The following is a 24,212-nucleotide window of genomic DNA, read 5'->3' as shown; positions in this document are numbered from 1 at the left end:
TTTGTGCACCGGGCCTCTAGTCTGTATATATAAAAGCTAAAGTGACTGGTCAACTGGAAAACTGGCCGGTAGCTATGATGCGCACTGACCACCAGGGGGCAGACGCTCAACGCAGGAGCTGCCCCCTGATGGTCAGTGCACCCCCACAGCGGGAGTGCCGCTCATCTGACCATCGGGCGCCAGACGCAGTGCTACCAGCTGGCGCAGTGCTACTGAGCGGCAGCGGCAACAGCAGGCACAGCAGGGCCGGGATGAGCAGGAGTGACAGACTTCATTACAAACAAATGAAGTGGTGCCCCGGCCACCTACCACTTTGGGAACTACTACAACCCTTGGGGGAAACCGGCAATCCGACATCCCCTGAGGGGTCCCAGATTGCGAGAGGGCACACGCCAGGCTGAGGGACCCCACCGGTGCAAGAATCCATGCAATGGGCCCCTAGTCAGTACATAAGAGCTTTCTTTTATTTAGTTACATAATAATGTGTGGATACGCCATTATGAATGTTGTCTGTTTATACACTTTGCTTGTTTCTCTACTGGGTTGTTGGACTTTGTCCCAATTTTTAGTATCTCTTCATATGAATGTAAATTATACAGAGAGAGACCGTCCTTGCTTTACTTAACAGTACCTTAGCAGTACGGGACTATAGAAATGGCTGTGCATACTGAAGCCATGCAAAACAATGGGGAAAATTACAATTGTTCCAAAGCCTTTAATGTTTTGTTTTGTCAAAACATTAAAACCTGTCATTTATAAATGTAAACACAAATGAAAAAAGTAAAACTAATATTTAGTGTAATGTAATTGAAAACATTAGAAATAATAAGAATTAAAGTTTTATTTCTTTTAACTCATATTATATTGTTACACTTACAAATTAACTCAAGAATTTGAGAACCTTGTATTTGTTTCATTGAACTGTCTACATAGTATATATGTTCATATGTCAGTTACACATTTTAAAATTATGGAGTCTTTAAAAGTTTATTTTAATATTCAGTAGGTTCCTCTTATTGTTCTTCTTTTCCAGTTTCCTTTCTTTTTCTTCTTCCCTCCTCCCCTATCAGTATAAACTTAGAATCTGTTTAGCTACTTGCAGAAAGAACCTCTGGATTTTGTTATGGGCTGAATTGTGTCCCCTCAAAGTTCAAATGTTTAAGTCCTTACCCCCAGCACTTCAGAATGTGACTGTATTTGGAGATAAGGACTTCAAAGAGGTGAATAAGGTCAAAAATAGGGTCATTTGGGAGGGTCCTAATCCAATATGACTGGTGTCCTTATATAAAGAGATGACCAGGACACAGACAATACACACATATGAGGGACAACCATGTGGGAACACAGCAAGAAGGCAGCTACCTGCAAGCCACAGAGAGAGGTCTCAGAAGAAACTAAAACTGCCAACACCTTTACCTAGGATTTCAAACGTCCAGCACTGTGAGAAGATAAAAAGCTGTTGTTCAAGTCACCCAGTCTGTAGTATTTTGTTATAACAGCCCTAGCAAATTAATAGTCTTTTTAAAATATCACACTACGCTTACAAATCAAGTCAGGAAAAATTGAGAGCTTCTTGATAATGAGTCTACCGATCTGAAACTATGAGTTTCTTTCCATTTGTTCATCAGTGAGATTTGTCTGTATAAATGTTAGGTTTGGGAAACAAAGTTGTATCTGCTTAATACAAATACTTTGAAAGCTTTCTTCTTTTCTGTATAATTGGATTCGTTCTTTAAGGCTTTGCGAAAGCACCTAGGCCTGATGAGCTCTTAGACAAGCTATCAGCAGGTGATTTCTGCAGAACAGGAGAAAGGCCTCTCAGGCTTCACAGGTCAAGGTCTGCTCCTGTCCTGCTATAGTGACAAACTCTTTCCTAAGTGTCATACCTCCTCTACCGCTAAACCAAATGCAGTTTACAAGAACTGCTACCTCCAGCCTTTCCCTTCTGTAATTCCTTCACTGGCTGTGAAGAGGCATGGTCTCTGCAATCCTACTCATTTTCTAAAAGTCTGTGTGTGCATATACTTTTTTTTCGGGGACTGGGTGCAGGGTGATGCTTTCTAAGCTAGGAACTTTCTGCACCTTCTCTTTCTGCTTCCTCCACCATTCACGTCCAATTCTATCTATCTTAGCTCTGCTTGCTGCACTGCACTTCCTATTCAGTCTGGGCCCTGTCTTGCTGGGAGTGTGTACTTATTGCTGATTTCTGAGCTCAACCCTTTTCTTTTCTTGATGCAACATTGTAGGTTTTCATGAGAGTTCTCTTGCCCTGACTATAATGTTCTTAGATGTTTTTGGAGCACTTAAAATATGGAATTCTGTGGTTTTCTCAACCTTTTAGATTCACTGAAAACATAGTTGGGGCTTCTACTTCATCCATCTTATTGCTCTCTGTGGTTTCCGAGAGGGGAAAAAAAATGGAAAAACTGTCAAGAAAGCTGCTAAAAGTTGCTACCACATAGCTATTACAAGTCTTAAGTCCAACTTTTTTTTAAGTAGGGTTTTCTTACATGGTATTTTTAAAAGATCACATGATATCTGAATTGCATTAAATGGCCTAAGAAATTATCATCCAATGCTGATTTTGAATTATTTATTTAAGCTCATTTCCAAGCAGAATACTTTAGGGCCAATTCTTCTTTCCACCTGGTATATACTCAGAAAAAGCAAGCTAACTTTAATATTAGCCTAAGCAAATAAAGTGAGGCAACTAAATCTGTTGCAAAGGGTTACAAAAACATAACTTAAGGCAAATTGAGAATAAACAGCAACTTTATGGAAATGCCTACTACTCACCTTGCTGTCCATCTGGCATGGTCACAATGATGGGCTGGCCTATTCCACTGGTTGGAATGGAGTGCAAATTTCCAAGCTGGATTCCATCTGTTACTATTGTGATGACTTGCTGACCCCCTGAACTAACTACTTGCTGAATTGCACCATCCACTGATTCTGCAGTAACTACTTCCTCCGTAGCCACTACTGGGGGAAAAAATATAAATGTGAAAATCAGTGAACATATATAAAGATAAAAACAGAAGTTTCTTTTTGCTTTAGTACCTTTGCCTTCCCTGCTTCTTCCTTACACAGAAAAGCTTGTAACATGGTTTTAAACTTTAGTCTACAGCAGTGCTATACATATCTATGTAAACATTATGACTACAAGCCCCATAATTTACAATAAGTGAGTTCCAACTATTCATGCATGTGTGTGTTTAAATAAACAATTCCTCTTCATTTAGTTATATGAGGTACAAAATTTGTAAGGTCTCCTAAAGTCACAGATATAACAAAGGGTACACCTGCTTAATAAAATTCCATAATCCAAAAGATGATTTTATATGTAGTTATACTCCATTTACATAGGAGTTGATAAACATTTTAATATCCAATGAAACATGAAAATTTGTATTTTCCAAGTAGCCAGACTAAACAGTATTCCCTTTTTGAATTATGTGAACAGGGGTGGCCTTGATAATAAGTGGCATGCAGATCTGGTATCATATGGATATATTATATTTAACTAATATGTAATATATTAAGCATAATGTATTATGTTATAGTCATATACTGATTATAACAATATATTAATATATGACATATTAACATTTATATCAGTAAAATTCAAAACTATGCCCCTTAATATTTTAAGAGAGGCTCAGAGAGTATTCTAGCATCTGAAAATAGTACTCCTGGATTTGTCTGGGTAAAGAAATCACAAGTTAGCCCTAACTGGTTTGGCTCAGTGGATAGATAGAGCGTCGACCTGTGGACTGAAGGGTCCCGGGTTCGATTCCGGTCAAGGGCATGCACGTTGGTTGCGGGCACATCCCCAGTGGGAGGTGTGCAGGAGGCAGCTGATCGATGTTTCTCTCTCATTGATGTTTCTAACTCTCTATCCCTCTCCCTTCCTCTCTGTAAAAAATCAATAAAATATATTTAAAAAAAGAAAAGAAAAAGAAATCACAAGTTAATACTGCCAAAATCTTCTCCTACAGGCAATGCTATAACCAACTACTGATCACAAAAGACAAACACAGGAGCATTCATTGTAGCTTTGCTTAAAATAGTGAAAAACTTAAAACAAACTAGATATCCATCCAAAGTAGAATGAATAAATAAACTGTGGTAAATTCATACATTGGATACTACACAGCAATTTAAGTGACTAAATGCAAAACATGGATAAATCTGACCAAAAAAACATGCTCAGTGATGTAAATCAGACACAAAATACATACGATGTACTTTCCATAGATGAAGTGAACAATGATTACCCATACAGGACTGATCACTTTGTGATACCAGTAATTCATTATATGGCATGCTATGATCTGTGCACTCTTCTGTATATGTTATACTTCAATAAACCAGAATCGATAGGAATGAGTCATGAATTATAACACACTGAATCTTTTAAAATCCATTTATCTATGATAATACCCAATGAAAAAGGAGAGAAAGGGAGTATGAGGAAAGTGTCATCTTGATAGAATAACACTTACTTAATAACCTAAGAAAAATTATCAATGTAACCAAAAAAAATCATCATTGCACATCCTAAAGGATGCTAAAACCATTGGTGAAATGTTTTGAGGAAACAAGATATTTAAATGTTCCCAGGGTCTCACACCAAAGATCAGCATTTGTTTGAAAGGGGGAACTATAAAGACTTGGCGGTTGCCACTCTCACCAGGCGGTCATTATCAGGACAGCCTGACATTGTGTGCCTCCTGATGTGATGCAATGCAAGATTACAAAATATCACTGTGTTCTTCCTGGAAATGTTTGGCTTGAATCTAATTATTAAGAATTAAATGAATCCAGAATGTGGGTGATCCTGCAGACAACTGGCTTAGACTACAAACATTTCAATGTCATAAAAAACAACAAAGACAGTAGGATTTTTCTAGATTGGGGGAGACTAAAGAGAAACAATAACCAAATACAATGTGTGAACTTTAATTGGACCCTGAATGAAAAACAGAGTTTAAAGGACATCTTGGGGATAACTGAGGAAACTTGAACTATGGACCATATGTCAGTAATGTCACTAAATTAGTACTGATGCTTTTAGGAAATATAATGGAGATGTGAGTAGTAAAAGGCTGCCCTTATTCTTGAGAAATACATGCTGAAGTATTAAAGAATGAAGTGTCATGAGGTCTGCAGCCTACTTTCAGATAATTTGGTGGTGGGGATGAACATGCAGATGTGGCAAGATGTTTTTTTTTTATGCTGTTGGTATTTTTTTTTTAATTTTTTTATTGCTTAAAGTATTACAAAGGGTATTACATATGTGTCCTTTTTTTCCCCGCCCTTGACAATCCCCTGGCCTCCCCTACCCCCCAGTGTCTTATGTCCATTGGTTTTGCTTATATGCATGCATACAAGTCCTTCGGTTGATCTCTTACCCCCTTCCCTCCTGCCCCCCAACCCTCCTCAGCCTTCCCGCTGCAGTTAATAGCTATGAATATAGGTGAAAGGTATAAAGTTCATCCTCCAATTTTTTTATGGGTTTGAAAACTGTCAACATAAAAAGTGTTTAATATAACTATTTCTGAAAAAAGAAGTGACATAAGAACTATTTCTAAATTATATGGGGGGTTTTAATGAGTTATCTGAGGCAACTTTTTACCAAAAGTATAATTAAAAAAAACAAAAAACATTCTCTCCTCAAGTGCTACTGATACACAGTTGCTCAGAAACATGCTCAATTCCCAGCAGAACATCATGGATATCAATGACCACAGGATTTACTGAAGAAGAGGCCCTACGTATGTACTAGTACACTATTTTTTTTTTTAAGGTAGGGTAGTACTGGGACCCTACTTTCCAAGGTTGCACACATGGCACCAGGCCTGGCTGCAGTTCTGTTAGTGCTTTATTTTATAATCAAGGGTTACAATACAAACTGCAGAAGATAATACTCAAAATGCAAAGAACCTTTGTGCTTTTGAGTTCTCTCATTTTTTGTTTGTCTTAAACTATAATTAGGCTTTATCATCAAGCACTTAAGAAAATTTCAGGAAGATAATTATAAAATGAAATGTAGGACATAAAATAGTAATATATTCAATAGAACAACTACTCAGGTTTTCAAACACATAGACTATTGCTTTGATTTTTTAAGAAAATATCCATATGAAAAAGAAATGTTCACTCATGTTGAATGCTAACTACAAGTAGTGACTATTTCCAAGCATCAACATCTGTGAGAAATTTCTGAGATCACACACAATCAAGGCACAACTCCAGAACTTTCATCTTTGCATTATCTGCAATGACTGTCATTAAAATAATAAGAGTTCTTGCCTTTCATCTAAAAGCTTTCTTTTTTAAGATGTGCTATGGTAAGGAATTTAAGAAAAAATAAGGAAACAAATTACACAAGAAGACAATGGGCTCCCAAGAAACCCTAAGAACTTAGCATAGAATACATGCTCAGGTGCCTTAAAAAATGGGCTGGCCAAAGATAAAGAAATCAGCAGTCACAAGTTAAACCCTTTAGTTTTATGCACAGGAAAGTACACTATGAGAACACCTCAAATATATATGTTTCAGGAATATACTTGTTTTTTCCAAAATTAGTGAAATGAGAGCATAAGGGGGATAAAACAACATATACTTTAACAGAACCTCTGCAAATCTTGACAGTTCAAAGAAATGTTTAATTGTGCCTAAACACATAGAACTTATACATTATATTCAGACTAGAGGCCTGATGCACGAAATTCGTGCAGGGGGGAGGGGTTGTCCCTCAGCCCAGCCTGTGCCCTCTCGCAGTCCTGGAGCTCTCAGGGGATGTCTGACTGACGGCTGAGGCCCACTGCCCTGGGGGAGTGGGCCTCAGCTGTCAGTCAGACATCCTACATTCTTAGCGCTGCCAAATATCCTAGCACTGTCACAGAGGTGGGAGAGGCTCCCGTCACCACCACTGTGCTCACCAGCCGTGAGCCAAGCTCAGGGCTTCTGGCTGAGCGGCACTCCCCCGTGGTAGTGCACTGACCACCAGGGGGCAGCTCCTGCATTGAGCATCTGCCCCCTGGTGGTCAGTGCATGTCATAGTGACCAGATGTTCCGCCATTTTGTTGATTTGCATATTAGCATTTTATTATATAGGATGCTAAATCTCTTAACTAGCTAGGTACCTACCATAACAAATCAAATAAAGCAAAATAATCAAAATACTAAAGAGAAAAAAGGAGCCAAAACTAGATTGCAAATTAGATTACTAATATGATACTGGAAGATGAAATATTAGTAAAAATAAAAGTATAATTCATAAAATTATCAAGTTGAGCAATGGAAGCTTCCAGCAAATATAGTAGATAGCTACTTAACTTAGAGGTAACTAAAAGATAAGCATTCCCTTAGTTTAAGTAAGTAACTACATTTAGTACCATCTTTTTATTTTTTTTCTTTATTAAGGTATTACATATGTGTCCTTGTCCCCCCATTGTCCCCCCACCCCCTAGTACCATCTTTTTAATAAACAGAGGTAATATTAATTTTCTTTACACCACAATGTTATCAATGCTCACAGGTCAGCATCTGTTAAGATATACAATTTCATGGGAATTCCCGTAATCTAAAAAATGTTTCTAATCTTTGTGAACAGAAATCAATGTGTTAGATAACAGCATATATAAAGAAGGGAAAATTTAAAGATAAGTAAATCCTCGTGGGGCTATAGATTGCTGACAGTGAAAAATTACTTTATTTTATTTTTAAAGTGCTCAAGATAACATTTTTCTCATCTCAATATGAGAAATCTGGTCTTGATCATCAGTGTCACCTTTCTGTTTTAATTATATCCTAATTACCTAAAGTCTGCTCCTTAATCAACTCCTGAAAACATTAAGTAGCAAGCATCTAGATATATTTAACTATTAAAGCTATTAAGAAAGCCAGTCCTCTCTATCACATCTTTTCCTTGTTAGAGATTCATCTATCCTCCTAGTAAATAATTAAATAAATGTTAAATCACATATAGAAATAAAAAAATTGGGGTCAAATTCTTAAACTTTGGTGTGCCTTCAGAATCACCTTTGGGGGCATGTTAAAAATACAGATGTCAAGGCCCTCACCCCAAAGCTATTCAATCAGAATCTATTGAAGTGGAACTGGGGCAAATGTATTAAGACAATTCTGATTAACACAAAATTTAAGAACCCTGCTCTTGTTGCCATTATCATATTAATTAAAATTCATTGAAAGGAATTCAAATTAGTGAAAAACTTGAATTAGAGAATATTTAAAGGAATACAGCCTTCTAATCATTGGGTACATAAATTAACAAATTAATTCCCAACTATTTCCAAGCAGAAGTTCCACTAGTTTGTTTTAATAATGTAAAAAAAAAAAATAATGACAATTATATTAATGTTGAGTTGCCTGATATTTCTCCTGAATTACTCCACTCCCAAATTCTGAAGGATGGTTTAAACAAGGTTTTTAAAAATTGTGTGTGGCCCTAGCCAGTGGATAGAGCATCGGCCCGTGGACTGAAGGGTCCCGGATTCGATTCTGGTCAGGGGCACATGCCCAGGTTGTGGGCTCCATCCCCAGCAAGGGGCATGCAGAAGGCAGCCAAGTCAATGATTCTCTCATCATTGATGTTTCTATCTCTCTCCCCCTCTCCCTTCCTCTCGAAATCAATAAAAATATATTTTAAAAAAAATTGTGTGTGTGTAGCCCTGGTCAGTGTGGCTCAGTTGGTTGGAGCAACATCCTGGGTGCCAAAAGGTTGTGGTTTGATTCCCGGTCAGGGCACATAACTAGGTTGCAGGTTCAGTCCCTGGTCAGTTCTTGCAGGAAGCAACCAATCAATGTTTTCACTCTCAGACTTATGTTTTTCTCTTACTCTTTCTCTAAAAAAATCAATTAAAAAAAAAAATAGAGTCCAGCCAGTGTGACTCAGTGGTTGATCGTCGACCCATGAACCAAGAGGTCCCTGGTTCCATTCCCAATCAGGGCACATGCCTGGGTTTTGGCCTTGACCCGCAGTAGGGGGCATGTAGAAGGAAGCCAATCAATGTCTCACTCCCATCGATGTTTCTATCTCTCTTCCTTCTCCCTTCCTCAATCTCTAAAAATCAATGAAAACATCATTTTTTAATGTGTGGATTTTTAAAAACTTTTAAAAATGTGTGTGTATGCTTTTAAATGCTATAAATTTTTTTACTGACTTCCAAAATGAGTAAGTTAATTTCATATATCAAAAGACAATTATATCCTCCCTTAAAAATAAGTAACAGCATTCTGATTTGGGCATCACCTTCGCATAACTTTGCTACATGTGAGTCAGTCCCTTATATCAACTCAGGATATATGAATAAAATATTTCTGAAACGTCAAAGCCGAAAATCAAACCTTGGTCAAAGTTCAATGATAGTATCTTAATTCAGATGACTATTGTAATAACAAAATGAGATAATGCATGTAAAGCACTTGGCACAGCAACAAGCATATAGCAAGAACCCAATAGATATTAATCATTTTTCCATAATTCATTATGCCAACTCAAATTTATGGCTAATATAAATTGTTTCATCATCCTTCTTTGGCGTGGCCTGGACCCAAATAGAACTAATGATTACTTAATAAAACTATGCACATTTGCAAAGGCCTATGGGCTCAGGAACTGAAATATGTAATTCACAACAAAACCAGTCATTTATTAAAAGTGAACATTAGCAACAAACTCTTCACAGTATATTGAGATTTATCAAATTATTTTCTATACCTCTCTTAGATAAAGAATCATGAAAATTATCCATGGAAACTTACAAATTTAATCAAATAAGTTAAATACTTTTAAAAATAAAGGTTTATGAGAAAAGAATAAAACTGAAAATTATTACATTAAAAAAACCACTAGATATTCTAATCATCAAGTATTAACAATCTGCAGTTGTATTATATCATCAAGAAAAGACAGTGATATAATTTGTTTTCACAATGAAAGCATTCTATCCTTTATCCCATTGGACTAGCATTAAGATTTGTCTTATATGTGAAAGATAGCCCTAACGTAATCATGAAGGTGCTATTTAAAGCCACAGTTCCCAGGTGAAGTGAGTGTATCCTAGACCTAGACCAGTGATGGCAAACCTATGGCACGCGTGTCAGAGGTGACACGTCAACTCATTTTTTTGGTTGATTTTTCTTTGTTAAATGGCATTTAAATATATAAAATAAATATCAAAAATATAAGTCTTTGTTTTACTATGGTTGCAAATATCAAAAAGTTTCTATATGTGACACGGCACCAGAGTTAAGTTAGGGTTTTTCAAAATGCTGACACGCCGAGCTCAAAAGATTCGCCATCACTGATGTAGACTATCACAAGTACCTCCCCTGTATATATAGGACCATGTCAGCCAGCCAGCCAGCCTCCATTTCAAATGCAGTCCCTCTGCTGCTACATTCTAGCTATTTGGTATTAAGAAGATGTGTTTATTGTACTACTTAGCTGGTAAAAGAAAAGAATATGAGCAGTGCCAATTAATGTACTAGTGGTTCTTATATTATGGTCTTCAGTCATTTAAAAAGGACAAAAGAGGAGCAGAACATTTATTTCAACAGACTGCTTCAACAAACACATTTCAGAAGTAAAAGTAGAACAGTGGTACTTTTGTTAGATGTAAGACAAAATGATAATCACATAAATATCTATTTCTATGACAAACCAATCTATAAACACTCTAAAGAGACCAGTCCTCTGATCACCAGAAGAAACTGCATAGAGGAGACAGTATATTACAGTGGTCACAGACAAACAACTTGGGAATCAGATCTTCAGCACAAACCTCTTTTCACCACTTTATTGCCATGATACTTTGGGCAAAATTATGTAACCTTCACAAACCTCAGCTTCATCATATGTAAAATGGAAGTACTACTTTATTTCCTAGATCTTAGGATGTCCTTGGAAATATATATATAAACATTTCTAAAATGAGGATGAATCTGACAAGTGATGTTAAAAGAGACTGGAGAGGCAATAAGCAGAGAAATAATTTGCCTGAATACATACAAATGTATTTCATTATGGACCTTAGCTGAGTAGTTTATTTACACTGGTGGCAATGTACTCACCTGAACTTAACTCAAGTTCTTAAAATATCTTCAAAAAGATTCTGCTATGATACTGCATTGAAATGAAAAATTATTGTGCTCACAGAAGTTTGTAAGTCACATGTAATAGAAGTCCAGTGAAATTACTAATTCTCTCAGTCTAGACCACACATAACATTTTCAAAGGTAGAAGTTAGAGAAGTTGGTATGACCAATTCATGGAGCCAAAGATCTAAATGTCAAAACTTCCAGCTGACTTTTAAGAAAAATTATTTAGACCTAAGGGGGTGTGTAGGGGCTAGGAAGAGAAGGATAAAGGGGAGGAAATTGGGAGATATCTGTAATACTATCAATAAAAATATATTTAAAAAATAATAATAAAAAGAAAAAAGTTATTTAATTTTCAGATATATACTTTAAATAAAGACAAAAATATGCAAGTTTAACCAAAGAGAAACCACCAATGAAATTAATTTTCTTTTATATGCTTACGTAATTACCAAGGTGGCAGAGATCTGGACATAGGTTATAAAAAGGGCACATCAATATGATGATGCACATAATTGCTAACAGCCAAATGTGATTCAGAAATATCTAAAGACTCTCAAATATAAAAGGCCTAGACTCAAGCATTAAATGGATAAATGTTTATTATCACTAGTTTGCAGAAAAAGAGAGTGAAAGACAGAAATGAGAGAGATAAGTAGGTTTTCTTCCCCCTGAAAAAAACACATCTTTCAAACAATAGCACTTTAAAGAATCAAATCCACTAATATCTACCTTCAAGCTTTTTAGTGAAGATTAAATGAGATGATAAATAAATAATTACCCTAGCTGGTTTGGCTCAGTGGATAGAGCGTCGGCCTGCGGACTGAAGGGTCCTGGGTTTGATCCCGGTCAAGGGCACATGCCCGGGTTGCGGGCTCAATCCCCAGCAGTATCATTAAAATTATTTTTAATTTTATAAATATTAGTCCAAATGTTGAAACTACAGTAAGAAGAATTTTGTGGAGTTCTTTTAATTCCCTAGTTAAAAAAAATATTTTGCTTACATAATAATTATAGCAAGAACTATTTTAGTTAAGTATGAAGGTAAACTTTACCTAAACCAGCTATTAATGCTGATTATCATCCCTTAAGTGGTGTCAGTATGCTATTTCCTAATTCTGTCAGTCATTTTATTTATTTTTAAATATATTTTTATTGATTTCAGAGAGGAAGGGAGAGGGAGAGGGAGAGAGAGATAGAAACATCATGATGAGATTCGAGAATCATTGATTGGCTGCCTCCTGCATGCCCCCAATTGAAGATCAAGCCCATAACCCGGGCATGTGTGCCCTTGACCGGAATCAAACCCAGGACCCTTCTTCAGTCCACAGGTCGACGCTCTATTTACTGAGCCAAACCAGCCAGGACTATTTATTTTTTTTAATATATTTTTATTGATTTCAAAGAGGAAGGGAGAGGGAGAGAGAGAGATAGAAACAGTGATGACAGAGAATCATTGCTCGGCTGCCTTCTGCACGCCCCCTACTGGGGATCAGCCCACAACTTGGTCATATGTCCTTGACGGGAATCAAACCCAAGACCCTTCAGTCCGTAGGTTGACACTCTATCCACTGAGCCAAACCAGCTAGGGCGGTCATTCATTTTAATAGAACTAACAAAAATATATATGTATACATATATACTTTATTTATACAAAGTCAGAGACTAGTAAAACAAAGGCCAATTGGGTAGACAGAAATGTTTTCTGTAAACCACACGTTTTTAAAATTTAATTAATTGGCAATATTTAACATTCTTTTAAAATCCAGATTTTCAGCTCCCCATGAAAGAGTAGGATCTGGCAACACTGAGCATATAACTAGAAATAGCTGTAGCTGAGAAGCTGAGGCCTCCCTGCCCTGCCCCACTCTCTTCAGACGGCCATAATCTCAACCCTGCCTAATTTAGCCTTTTATATGACACTAGGAGCCCAGCACGCAAGATATCTCGCGGTGCCACCCACCCACCTGCAGCCCTGCCTTGACACCCGAACCTGTCCACGCAGAGCTCCAGGGCGCCTGGCCCAGTCCCCAAACCCTCTGGCCGCCTCTGGCCATTTCAAGCCCCAGCCTCAGTCCCTCCAGTCACCTCGGGCTGGTCCCGCCTTCTCGGGGCGCCTCCCCACTTCCGCCCTGTCTCTGGAGCAACGTGTTGGCTCCGCCCTGTCATGGTGCCAGAGGAGAGCATGGAAGCCTCCCACCTGCTGTGCTGTGCTCCTTCCCCTGGCAGGTGAGCCGTGGGGAGTCAGAGTGCGAGCAGTGGGTGGTGAAGGGCTGATGAGGGGGGTGCTATGGGCTCTCACCCCTGCCCTCCCAGGCACGGGATGGTCCCACGGCCTCCAGGCGCCTCCCCGCTTCCGCCCATCTCCAGAGCAATGCCCCAGCTAATATGCTAATGACCTGGTCGTTACCCATTACAGTGTCCCACTCATTAGCATATTAGCTCTTTATTAATATAGATTCCTGGCCTTTGTGACTATTTGAATCTCCAACTTTTAATGTACACATGTGACTTGTTTTGCTAACCTGGAGTTTCTGAAGAATTGGACAAGGGAGCAGAAGCTTCAGCTAAGGCAGCTAATGTAGCTAATACTGATGTAGAGGAGTTTCCAAACTGAACAGCAGACACACCTGTTTCATCTGTGAAAAAAGAGAAAATAGATTTGAATTTTTAAGGAGCTTTAATCTGATATTCTGTTTTACTTTATTCGACTCTTAAATGAAACCTGGATATTACTTTTGTGAAAAACAAGCTTGGATAGCATTAGTTTTTGAAAGATAATACTGCAGTATGTTTTGCAATATCACCTTTCTTTAAATTATTTTCTCATAAAAATGTGGGTGTTTTTTTAATTATACCAAAGAAAACCAAGGTTTTTCTTACCCTCATTCTCCAACTGTCCTTTCTTAAAAGGATGGATACCTACTAAGGCTTAAAATCCCAATAGCTATCCTATATGCATCTGAATACCTGTTGCCTTGGATGAATTTTCTGAAGATACCAGACCTGTTAGGTTCACCACCCCTCCAGGTCCAATGATAAACTGTGGTGTTGCAGCATGTATCGTCACAGTGTCGGGACTCTCTGGGTTTGTGTTGATTTGATTCTGCATAGCAATCTGGGGGACAAATCACAATATTTTCAGAATTATAACCAGAACATATAGCACAGGCTCTCAACGTACTACAAACACAAATATAAAGGAATCATATAATATAAATGGGTATCTTTCTTATGGTCTACTAAGAATATAGTGGTAAACCAAAAGTATTCATTTATATCCTAAGTTCCCATTAGCTAAAGCAGCAAAATCCAATGACAGGAGAAATGGATATCTGAAAGGCTTTTATAGAACACAGCTGAAAAATATGCTGCTACCCTGTCACTTCAGAAATTAAATTATTTAAATCAAATTATTTCCTCCACTATATTCAGCAATCTATAACACTACATATATAAAGCATGTCCTTTCCAATTTTTCTACATCTTCAACCTAACCCCCAAACCACACTCCTAGGAGTAAAAGAGTTGGAAGAGGCCTGGCAAAGTTCATTTGTCTGAACATATCCTTTAAGTAACTAGCTGAAGTTCAATAGAGTCAGATGGTCTTAGAGAAGAGTTTTATTGGGAAGGATAACAAGAAGACATGCAAGAAGAGGCCGTAAGTAAAGAAGATAATTTACATCAATGTTGTCTAGCTGAAGAATAGAAATGTTGGTTATTAGAAAAACTTGACCAAAAGCCATAAATAACCATGCTCACAAACAGATTTTCCTGAGGATGGTGAGAAATAAAAGAAACCACTCAGAATGATAAAGACTGTATCACTCACTCAGGGGACATTATTATGGCTGCAAACAAATTTTTTTTAGTGAAATATAACAGACTTTGAAATACCATATGGTAGCCAAAGCCATATGGTATGCAACAAAAAAAAAAATAGAATAAAATGTCTAGAAGAATTCAGGAATTTTACACAGAAAGTAACACCTTATCTAATCTTCTAATGTTACATGCAAAAACTAGTCTTACAATCAGGAAAATGAAGAGTAATGAACAAAAAGCAAACGAGGAGAAGGCCTGTCCAAAATAACTAAGTCCAAAATGAAAAGCTACAAACTGAATAGTTCAAATCATCCATAAAACAGAGATCTTTTGTTTATTTTCTTAAATTAAAAGAAAAAGTTACCTGTAATATCTCTGCTAAATCTTCATTCCCATTGTCTACTGAAATATCAAATGCAGTTTTACAAAATTTACTCAGCATGTGTACATCAGCACCATATTTGTTTAAAAGCTCCACCACATCTTGATGGTTGTGTTCTGTGGCCCAATGTAGAGCTGTCATCTTTAACATGTCCTTTGCATTGACATCAGCACCATGCTACAAAAATATTTCAAAACAAGAGATTTCTAAAATATGCAATATTAAAAATTGCTGAAATGAAAATTCTAGACATTATACTTGAGAAGAATTTGCTACTAACATGATCAACCATTTTTTGTGTGTTGAATAATCTATATGCTCCAGGATCACCACACATCTGTCACTTAATCGATTTTTTATCATGATGACTTTCCTAATTGCTTTCCTTCTAATTTCTTAGGAGAACAGCACTGATTTTTTCAGTCACCCAGCTGTGAGCATGAAGGGCTAGAACAGAATAAGAAGTGAAGGAAAACTATGAGCATTCCTCCCAAACCCTATTTTTAACTCTAGTTCCTTATTTACACAAAAATATCCTTTGCTGTCAAAGCCAATGCAATATAAAGAATTTAAAGGGAACCACCTAGACGTACACTGTTCATTATGGTAGCCATGAGACACATGTGGCTAAGCACTTGAAATACAGCTAGTCCGAATAGAGAAGTTCTATATGTGTAAATACACACTGGATTCAAAGACTTAATAGCAAAATAAGGATGTAAAATAAGCAATATAATAATGTTTATATTGATTTCATGTAGAAATAATATTTTGTATATATTAAGTAAAATAAAATATAATATTTAAATTGCTTTTTACTTTTATAATATAGAAAATCTAGAATTACATACGATTTGCATTTGTAGCTTACATTGTATTTCTTTCAGACAGGCTGATCTAGAGCAGAGATTTTCAACCTTATTCATTTCACAGCACACATAAAATACTAAAGTTACACAACACACCAAAAAATGTATCTTTTGCTGATCTGACATAAAATAGGTATAATTTTGATTGATTTACAAAAAAAATTAATAAATAATAGTAATTACCTACCCTTTTTGCTCCAAAGTGACTTTTTAAAAAATTAGGTGCCTATCTCTATATATATAAAAGCCTAAGCAACCAAAGAGCGCCAGACGCCGGGCTCACGGCTGGCAAGCGCAGCTGTGGCAGCCTCCACGGCAGCCTCCACAGCAGCACTGCGGGGCAGCAGCGCTATGGAGCAGCAGCGGCAGCAGGCACAGTGGGGCTGGATTGAGTGGGGGCAGCGTGGCGCCTGGCCTGGGCTTAGGCTCCTCCCTGGCCGCCTGCTGCTTTGCACACTATTACATCCCCCAGGGGGTCCCAGATTGCGAGAGGGTGCAGGCGAGGCTGAGGGACCCCACTGGTGCACAAATCCATGCACTGGGCCTCTAGTACTTACATATAAGGATTTCAGGTACCAAGATTTAACCAATCAGGAGCAACCTTATTTTGAGACATGACCAATAACATTGGTCATTTTTTTATTTGAAATCTAAGGGAAAGGAAGTCAGAGCTCCTGACTAAATAGGTATTGCATATTTTAAAAATTCTTGTAGCACATCAGTTGAAAATTGCTGGTCTAGAGGCCAGAATAAAAAGGATTAAGAATACCTAAATCTATCATTCTATTTCTGAATTTTCTTTTTGGCATTTAAATGATTAAAGAAAAATCCCCATTTGCATTATCTGTTTATTTGTTAATTATCCAAGCCTAATATTCCTTTTCCATGAGCATTTTAACTGTATTAAGACAAAACTATAGTCCCTCACCATGGCAGAGATCAAGGTGTGAGAAATCAATTGTTGGACTTAACTAAGAACATACCTAGAAAAAGTGTTTTATCCCCTCACAAAGGAAAACTTTAAGATAATTTACATTTGATCTTACACACACAAAATGAGATAACATGGGAGGAGGGATAGATATTTAATAAAACTAGTTTTCTTCTTCCTCTTGTAAAACTATAAGTCCTTTAAGGGTTTACTTTTTAAAGTAAAGTACAAAGAGAAAGAACACATACCTGAAGCAAAACCTCTACTATGCTGGCATGGCCCTCAGAAGCTGACATATGTAAGGGCATTCGGTCCACTTTGGTTCTGGCATCCCTACTTACACCAGCTCGAAGTAGTACTTCTGTGGTGGAATAATGCCCGTACTGTGCTGCCAGGTGAAGTGGAGAAGTTCCCAGCTATACCACAAGGAAAAAAATCCACATTTATAGTCATTTTAGTACACTTCTTTACTACCTTCTATTTTATATTTTGTTTACATAGCAAAAGTATACTATCTGTTTACATAATTCAAAAGAAAGAATTTATGCTCGTGACATTTTCTTCATAGAGGCCTTCAGGAATTTCCTCAGTGAAAAGGAAACGTCAATATTTCAGATAAAATAACCTAAACAAAAATTAATTTCATCAGGAATTAGAGATAATTAGGGTTTGAGAAATTTTTCAGAATATTGGAATCTTTTCCTCATATCAACCATACAAAACTTCCTTTCATCTATGAAATTCCTGTCAAATAAATGTAATAGTGTTTGTTTTTATATTAAACTGTTTTATAGGACTTAAAAAAATAAATTAATTAAAGTACCTCAGTGATATTTTTAAAGGAGTTCATATAGTCATTTTCTAAGGAAAAAAAATATGGCCCTAGCTGGTTTGGCTCAGCAGATAGAGCGTCGGCCTGCGGACTCAAGGGTCCCGGGTTCGATTCTGGTCAAGGGCATGTACCTGGGTTTCGGGCACATCCCCAGTGGGGGGCGTGCAGGAGGCAGCTGAATCGATGTTTCTCTCTCATCGATGTTTCTAACTCTATATCCCTCTCCCTTCCTCTCTAAAAAAAAAAAATATGATCTGAGATGTGCTGTCAAAGGTCAGTCAGGACAGAACCAGAACAGAGCCCATTATATTAATTTCACGTGGTCTAGGCAAGCCACTACATTAACACCACATTCACAATATACACGGCAGTACTAAAATGTGAGTGAAAGCTTGTTTGGAGATTCTAGCAGGGGAGCGCAACTACTCGTATACCCTTAACCCAATACCGGTTCTCTCCTCTGGAGGGAAGGTCGTCCTCTTCGACCTAGACCTAGCATGCAGCTTCAGGAGGGAGGCACATGGATTGGTGAGGGAGGAGGGGGATACCTGCCTTGCCAGCTAGATCAGCTGGATCAACCCCTGGCCATCAATAGGGTGACAGATGTTGCTGCCAGATCACCATCACATCCGCTTTATTTTGTTTTTGTTTTTAAATCACTTACATATCTCTAAATAATATACTTTGGTTTTGCCTATTTTGAACTTTGTTTAAATAGAATCATGTAATGCTCAGTGACTTACCTTCTTTTGCTTACCAGTATGTTTATAAGATTCACCCATGCTGGTGAATTTAAGTGTAGTTCGCTAATTTTCTCTGCTCTGTAATAGTCTACTGAATGGATAAGCCACAATTAATCTAACTAATCTACTGATGAACATTTGGGTTTCCAGTTTTGTTACTAAGAAGTATGCTGCTGCTAAAAATAGCCTTATACATGTCTCAAGTTCATAAACAAGAGTTTCTCTTGGGAATGTTTTCAGAAGTTCAACATCACAAGTATGCACATGTTTGAATTTACTAGGTACTGCCAAACTGCTCCACACATCTCCTCACCACTGCTTGGTACTGCTAGACTTTTTTTTTCTGGCTAAGCTGGTGGATATACAATGATATTTCATGATTTTACTTTGCATTTACCCAATTTGTAATGTAGCTGAGCATCTCTTCATGTTTATTGGTCATTCAAACTTTCTCTTGAGTAAAGTAGCATATCAAATCATCTGCCCATACTTCTTTGTCTTGTCTTTTTACTACTGCCCTGGGAATCCCATGTTTTATGGACACCAATCCTCCTTAAGATCCTTTTGTCTTGATGTATTGTGGTATCACTATGATGTGTCTACATGTGGATTTTTTTATTGATCCTGCTGGAGATTTGATGAGCCACTTCAATCTGTGAGCTGCCATCTTTCATCAGTCCTGGAAAAAATCTCAGATATCATGTTTTAAAATTATTTCATCCCTATTCTCACTCTCCTAGTGGGTTTATGACTACATATATCTTAGACTTTCTCACACTAGCCTTCATGATTCCTGAAAGCTTTTTACATTTTATATCAATTTCTGCATTGCATTCTGGATGATTTTTTTCATATATTTCCGTTTACTAATTTTCTTTCAGCTATTCTCAATCTGCTTATACTAAAAAATTATCTGAAGTTCTTATAAGTCTTCTGTTGTCAGTTGTTTCAGTAGGTTATTGTTCAAAACATCTTGTTTCCTTGTCTGTTATTTTTTTGTTTTGTTTTGTTTGTTTTTTCAATGGCAGATAGATTTTATTGGCCTAGGACATACCAGGGACTCTCACCCAAGGTAGGGGGTGGGGTGAGGTTGAAGATGAAATTTGATGGTCACTTGTGATAGAATCTTGGTTTCTGGCTGTGTTGGAGGAATAGGAGCCGGGGGCCAGGTTGGCTTGGTTGCATCTGCACAGGGAGCTGGGGGGAGGTGAGGAGTCCAGGGGCTGGATGCAGAGCTTGGGGGTGCATGGGGCACAGGATGAGTCAGAGAAGCCAGTTTGCTGGTTAGCATGTCCCATTTGCTTTTGTAGGGACAGGGCACCACCAGGCTGGAGGAACCCTGTCTGGGTGGGCTGGAAGTGGCTGTGCACAGCATAGGGCTGTGGCTGTGGCTGAGACAAGTACTGCACTGCAGGAAATGCTGAAGGTGCTCTGAGCTGCTGACTAGGGCTATAGGCCGGTTGAGCGGGTCCATAGTGAGGTGGGGGCTGAGCAGTCCCATAGGCACCACCTGGGCTGCCTTGGAATTGCCCGTGCTCTGGGATCCCTGTGAAAGCTGCAGAACCCACATAATGCCGGGTTGTAAGCACTTGAGGTCCGAACATCTGTTTGGCTCTGTCAGCTGCTATGAGGGTGCCTGGGCGATTGTGTCCTCCAGGGCTCCCCTGCATGCTGAGGAGATGAGTTTTGTTTTTTGTCCGTTATTTTTGACTGTTCATTTTTCTTGGAATTTCATTTGTGGATATAAAGCCTAGAATGAAGGTAGGTTCCCCCAGAAAAGATATTCATTTGTTTCTCCCAGGAACCTAGGATCTAGTCCAAAGATCACTTTACATTCATTTTTCAGTTTATGGTTTTATAGAATGTACAGGACATAAATGTGTGCAAGTAATGGCTTGTGACTCCAAATCTTTTCCTCTATTTGATGTCTTGGTTCAAGTCAGTTCCTTAACTTTGCAGTACCCTAATAACAGGGCCAGGGGCAGAAGCAGGTAGGAGGAGGAAAGAGTACTTCTGACTTATCCTTGTATTGAAGGTGCATCTCTTGGGGGTTCCAGAGTTTTGGGGAGAGACTTTCCTAGGAGACTTCTCTCTGTGAGCAGTCTCAGGTCTTTGCCTTCAGTAATCCATGCCAGTGAGGTGAGAAAACCAACAGGCAAATTTACTTAGTTCAGCAAATGTTCTTGGGTAAAATTTCTCTGGGTCCTGCCTTTCACTTAGTTCTTCAGGTTGATAATCTCTATTTTCTCTCTAACTCATGAGTGCACTTAAGATTTTTTTGAAATGCTTAATCAAAATATCTTTATCTTTAAAGACAGATGTTAAAATATGTATGGGTGAGATGGTTCCTGGAATTTTCTTTAAAATAATACATAACAAAAAAAAGTAGATGGGGTTATAGAGGAAACAAAATTCATCATAATTTGATCATTTTTGAGGTTGAGTAAAGGCTATGAAGGGGTTGATATATGTTTGAAATTTTCCATGTTAAAATTTGTTTTGTTTTGTTTTTAATGAAAAATAAAAAAGAACACAGGACAAGCAAGCCAAAAACAACCAAATTAAAAATCTGGAATTTTTAGTTGTTACCAGTGGAAGGGTTAATCTAGATTCCTAACCCCCCAAACTCCCAAAAGCAACCCTTTTGGTTGCACCCCAGAATTAAATAGAATTATGGTTTTTGTCTTCCTCACAATTGCCTTCTACAGTTACTAAGAACTTCCCATTCCACTCTTCCTCTTTGGTCATGTTTGCAATAGTTTTACAAGTATCAATTAAAATGCAAACATTTTTTTCCTTTTTAGAAACCATTATAACATTAACCCCAATCTTTACCTGTTATTTTCTAAATTAGAAATTGTACCTGTGCTATTTATAAGACCTTTAAATTAAATCATAACCAGTTACATTTTATATTCATCCTATCTTATTAAACTCCATAGTCTAAAAGAAAACCCCTTTTGTGAGCAGAATACTTGGTAGGGTTATCAAATATCAAAAAAATGATACAAACCATTCCCTTTAAAAGACAGCTATAATTCTAAAGTTGCAAACAAATTTGCAAAATTTTTACCACTTATAAACACAATACTGACTAATTTTTATCTGAAAAAAACTCAAAAATGAGAAGAAAAATACCACATTAGAATCATTCTTTACCCAGTCTGTAGTAAAAGGAGCTCCATTTGCCATCAAAATACGAACTTCATCATCTTGACCTGCTCGTGCCGCTTCTAAAAGCTTCTTTCCCAAATCTACCAGGGACATCTAAACAAAACATAGATGAATTTAAAATCTCCAAAGTTACAAAAATGTCCCAGACTACTGAACCAATAAATGACCCCACTTTTGAGATCTACTCAGAAGAATAAATAAAAATATATTGAAACAGATCTATCAATAAAGATTATATAAGTAAATATGTACATATATGTACCTACATACATATAATCATTTTTATAATGTGAACAATCTAAAGATTGGAAAATGGTTAAATTGTGAAATCTAGTAGAATAATATGCAGTAATTTAAAATAATAGTTTTGAAGTTATAAAATAACATTAAAAAGTTATGTCATGTTAAGTGAAAAGATAAAATACAAAATGAATTTTTGAATGGCAAAATATGCACAAAGAGAACAAAATGCTGAAAATTATTTTTTTAAAGTTGTGTGATTAATGGAAATTTGCCTCCAGTTCACAAATCTTCTTCAATGTTACTATAGTATCTTCCTAATTTAAAAAGTGGATTTTTAAGGGACAAATTATATTGTGTGGCTGTTAAATAAGGAAATGCTAACATTAAGGAAAATTATATACTACCGACTTACTAAACAGGAAGAATGGGGGAAAAATAATGAAAATGCAGGATATTGAGAACTTAAAATAGCAAACTTATTGATCTTCTTACAAGAATTGCAAAACAATGATGCATTTGAACAAATCAACTTCTCCCATAATTCTTCAATTGTCTTAATTATTCAAAACATCATACTTAAGGACCTAAGATACTTAAGTTACTATGGTTCCATGAGCAATACAACTGTGTAGCAGATTAATATAGCTAAAAACTTTTAAATCAGTGGTTTTCAATGGTAGCAACAATGACCCCTAGAGGACACTCTATATATGGAGGCATTTTGGGGATTGAAGGTCAGAGGAATGGGGTGAAAGCTCTACTAGTATTTAATGGTCAAGTGCCAGGGATACTAGAGGAGCAGCAATACAGGGAACAATCCACTATGGAGAAGAATTGCCAAGGTCCTGGATGAATTTCAGACATTCTAATAAATATATATATATATCTAAGGCTAGAATTCAGTATGTAAAAAAAATGTATTTTCCACAGTTATTAATGTATCCCAAAATGCAACCATACTATAAATCAATTTGTTTGTTAAGAACTTTACTAAGAGTTGTTCACCATTTTGGAAAATCATGTCATCAATCTCAATGACACTTGGGTATGTGAATCACCACTATAAATGACACTGTATCAATTATGCTTTCACAGCTGTCACATTCACAATGATTCTATGTGTAGGTGGCAACCATTTGACTACCTCTTGTGCCATCTAGTGTGGTGCACTTGAATATTTACATACTGAAATACACATTTTATTATAAGTTGCTTTCCTTCTATTTCTCCTGTATATTAAAATTAGAGTATTATAATGATTCTTTAATTATGCAGATAGGTAATATTAACTATGATTTCCATTTCCAGTTAGCAAAGGGGGCAATATAAAATATTTATTATAAAAAGGCAGCCATAGATCTAGTAAGATTAAAAAATCAATTTCTAAAAAATATACAAGCTCTGGCTCATTTGGTTGGGTGTCATTCTTGCACCAGGAGGTTGCTGGTTCCAACCCCGGTCAGGGCACATGCAAGAATCAACCAATGAATACATAAATAAGTGAAACAGCCAATCAATGTTTCTCTCTAAAACAAAAACAAAAGTCTAAAAATGAAATCTACATTTGCTCAAAGTACATGCTAAGAAGGCCATCTAGTGGTAAAAGGAATTACACAAAATTAAATTTTTAAAGCTTAAAGTCTATTTTGCTTTGAATTTCTGTAATTCATAGCTCATTGAGCTTTTGTGAGTTTATAGCATCTACTGGACATGAAAACACTGTAAAACTGTAAAATACTAACTAGATCCATGTAAATTGCTACTAGCACTCTTAAAAATGAATATGAGTAAAAACACTTAGAAAATGTAATCCTCTAATATACTTAACTAGAGGCCCGGTGCACAAAAATTTGTGCACTCGGGAAGGGAGGGGGGGGTCCCCCAGCCCGTCCTGTGCCCTCTCGCAGTCTGGGACCCCTCAGGAGATAACGACCTGCTGGCTTAGGCCTGCTCCCGGGTGGCAGAGGGCACGCCCAATCCCTAGGTGCAGCCCCTGGTGGGGCTCAGAGCAGGGCCGATTGGGGAGTTGGGGCGCTGCCCCCTGTCATGCACAGAGCAGGGCGGATCGGGAGGTTGCGATGCC

General features: G+C 37.3%; 1 protein-coding gene and 1 pseudogene across 10 annotated transcripts in view; both read right to left on the bottom strand.

Moving 5' to 3' along the window:
* GABPB1 (GA binding protein transcription factor, beta subunit 1) overlaps positions 1–24,212 on the bottom strand; it is a 54,280-nt gene that overhangs the window by 10,721 nt on the left and 19,347 nt on the right. For 3 of the 10 annotated variants that reach the window (XM_014537803.1, XM_014537809.1, XM_014537808.1), the window contains 6 exons: positions 21,872–21,979; positions 17,386–17,553; positions 15,320–15,514; positions 14,101–14,248; positions 13,656–13,769; positions 2,797–2,982 (listed from right to left, as the gene is read on the bottom strand). In XM_014537803.1, coding sequence (XP_014393289.1) covers positions 2,797–2,982; positions 13,656–13,769; positions 14,101–14,248; positions 15,320–15,514; positions 17,386–17,553; positions 21,872–21,979 — 919 coding nt within the window. Of the gene's footprint in view, positions 1–2,796; positions 2,983–13,655; positions 13,770–14,100; positions 14,249–15,319; positions 15,515–15,617; positions 15,785–17,385; positions 17,554–18,712; positions 18,797–19,109; positions 19,392–21,871; positions 21,982–24,212 lie in introns of those variants that run through there. The other 7 variants (XM_005863950.2, XM_014537810.1, XM_014537806.1 and 4 more) reach the window with 7 other exon arrangements.
* Positions 19,726–20,394, bottom strand: LOC102258986 (annotated as a pseudogene).

Source organism: Myotis brandtii, unplaced genomic scaffold (assembly GCF_000412655.1).
Source record: "Myotis brandtii unplaced genomic scaffold, ASM41265v1 scaffold182, whole genome shotgun sequence".
Lineage (NCBI taxonomy): Eukaryota > Metazoa > Chordata > Mammalia > Chiroptera > Vespertilionidae > Myotis > Myotis brandtii.
Note: the sequence above shows the minus strand (reverse complement) of the source record. Positions and strands in the feature narration are given on the sequence as shown.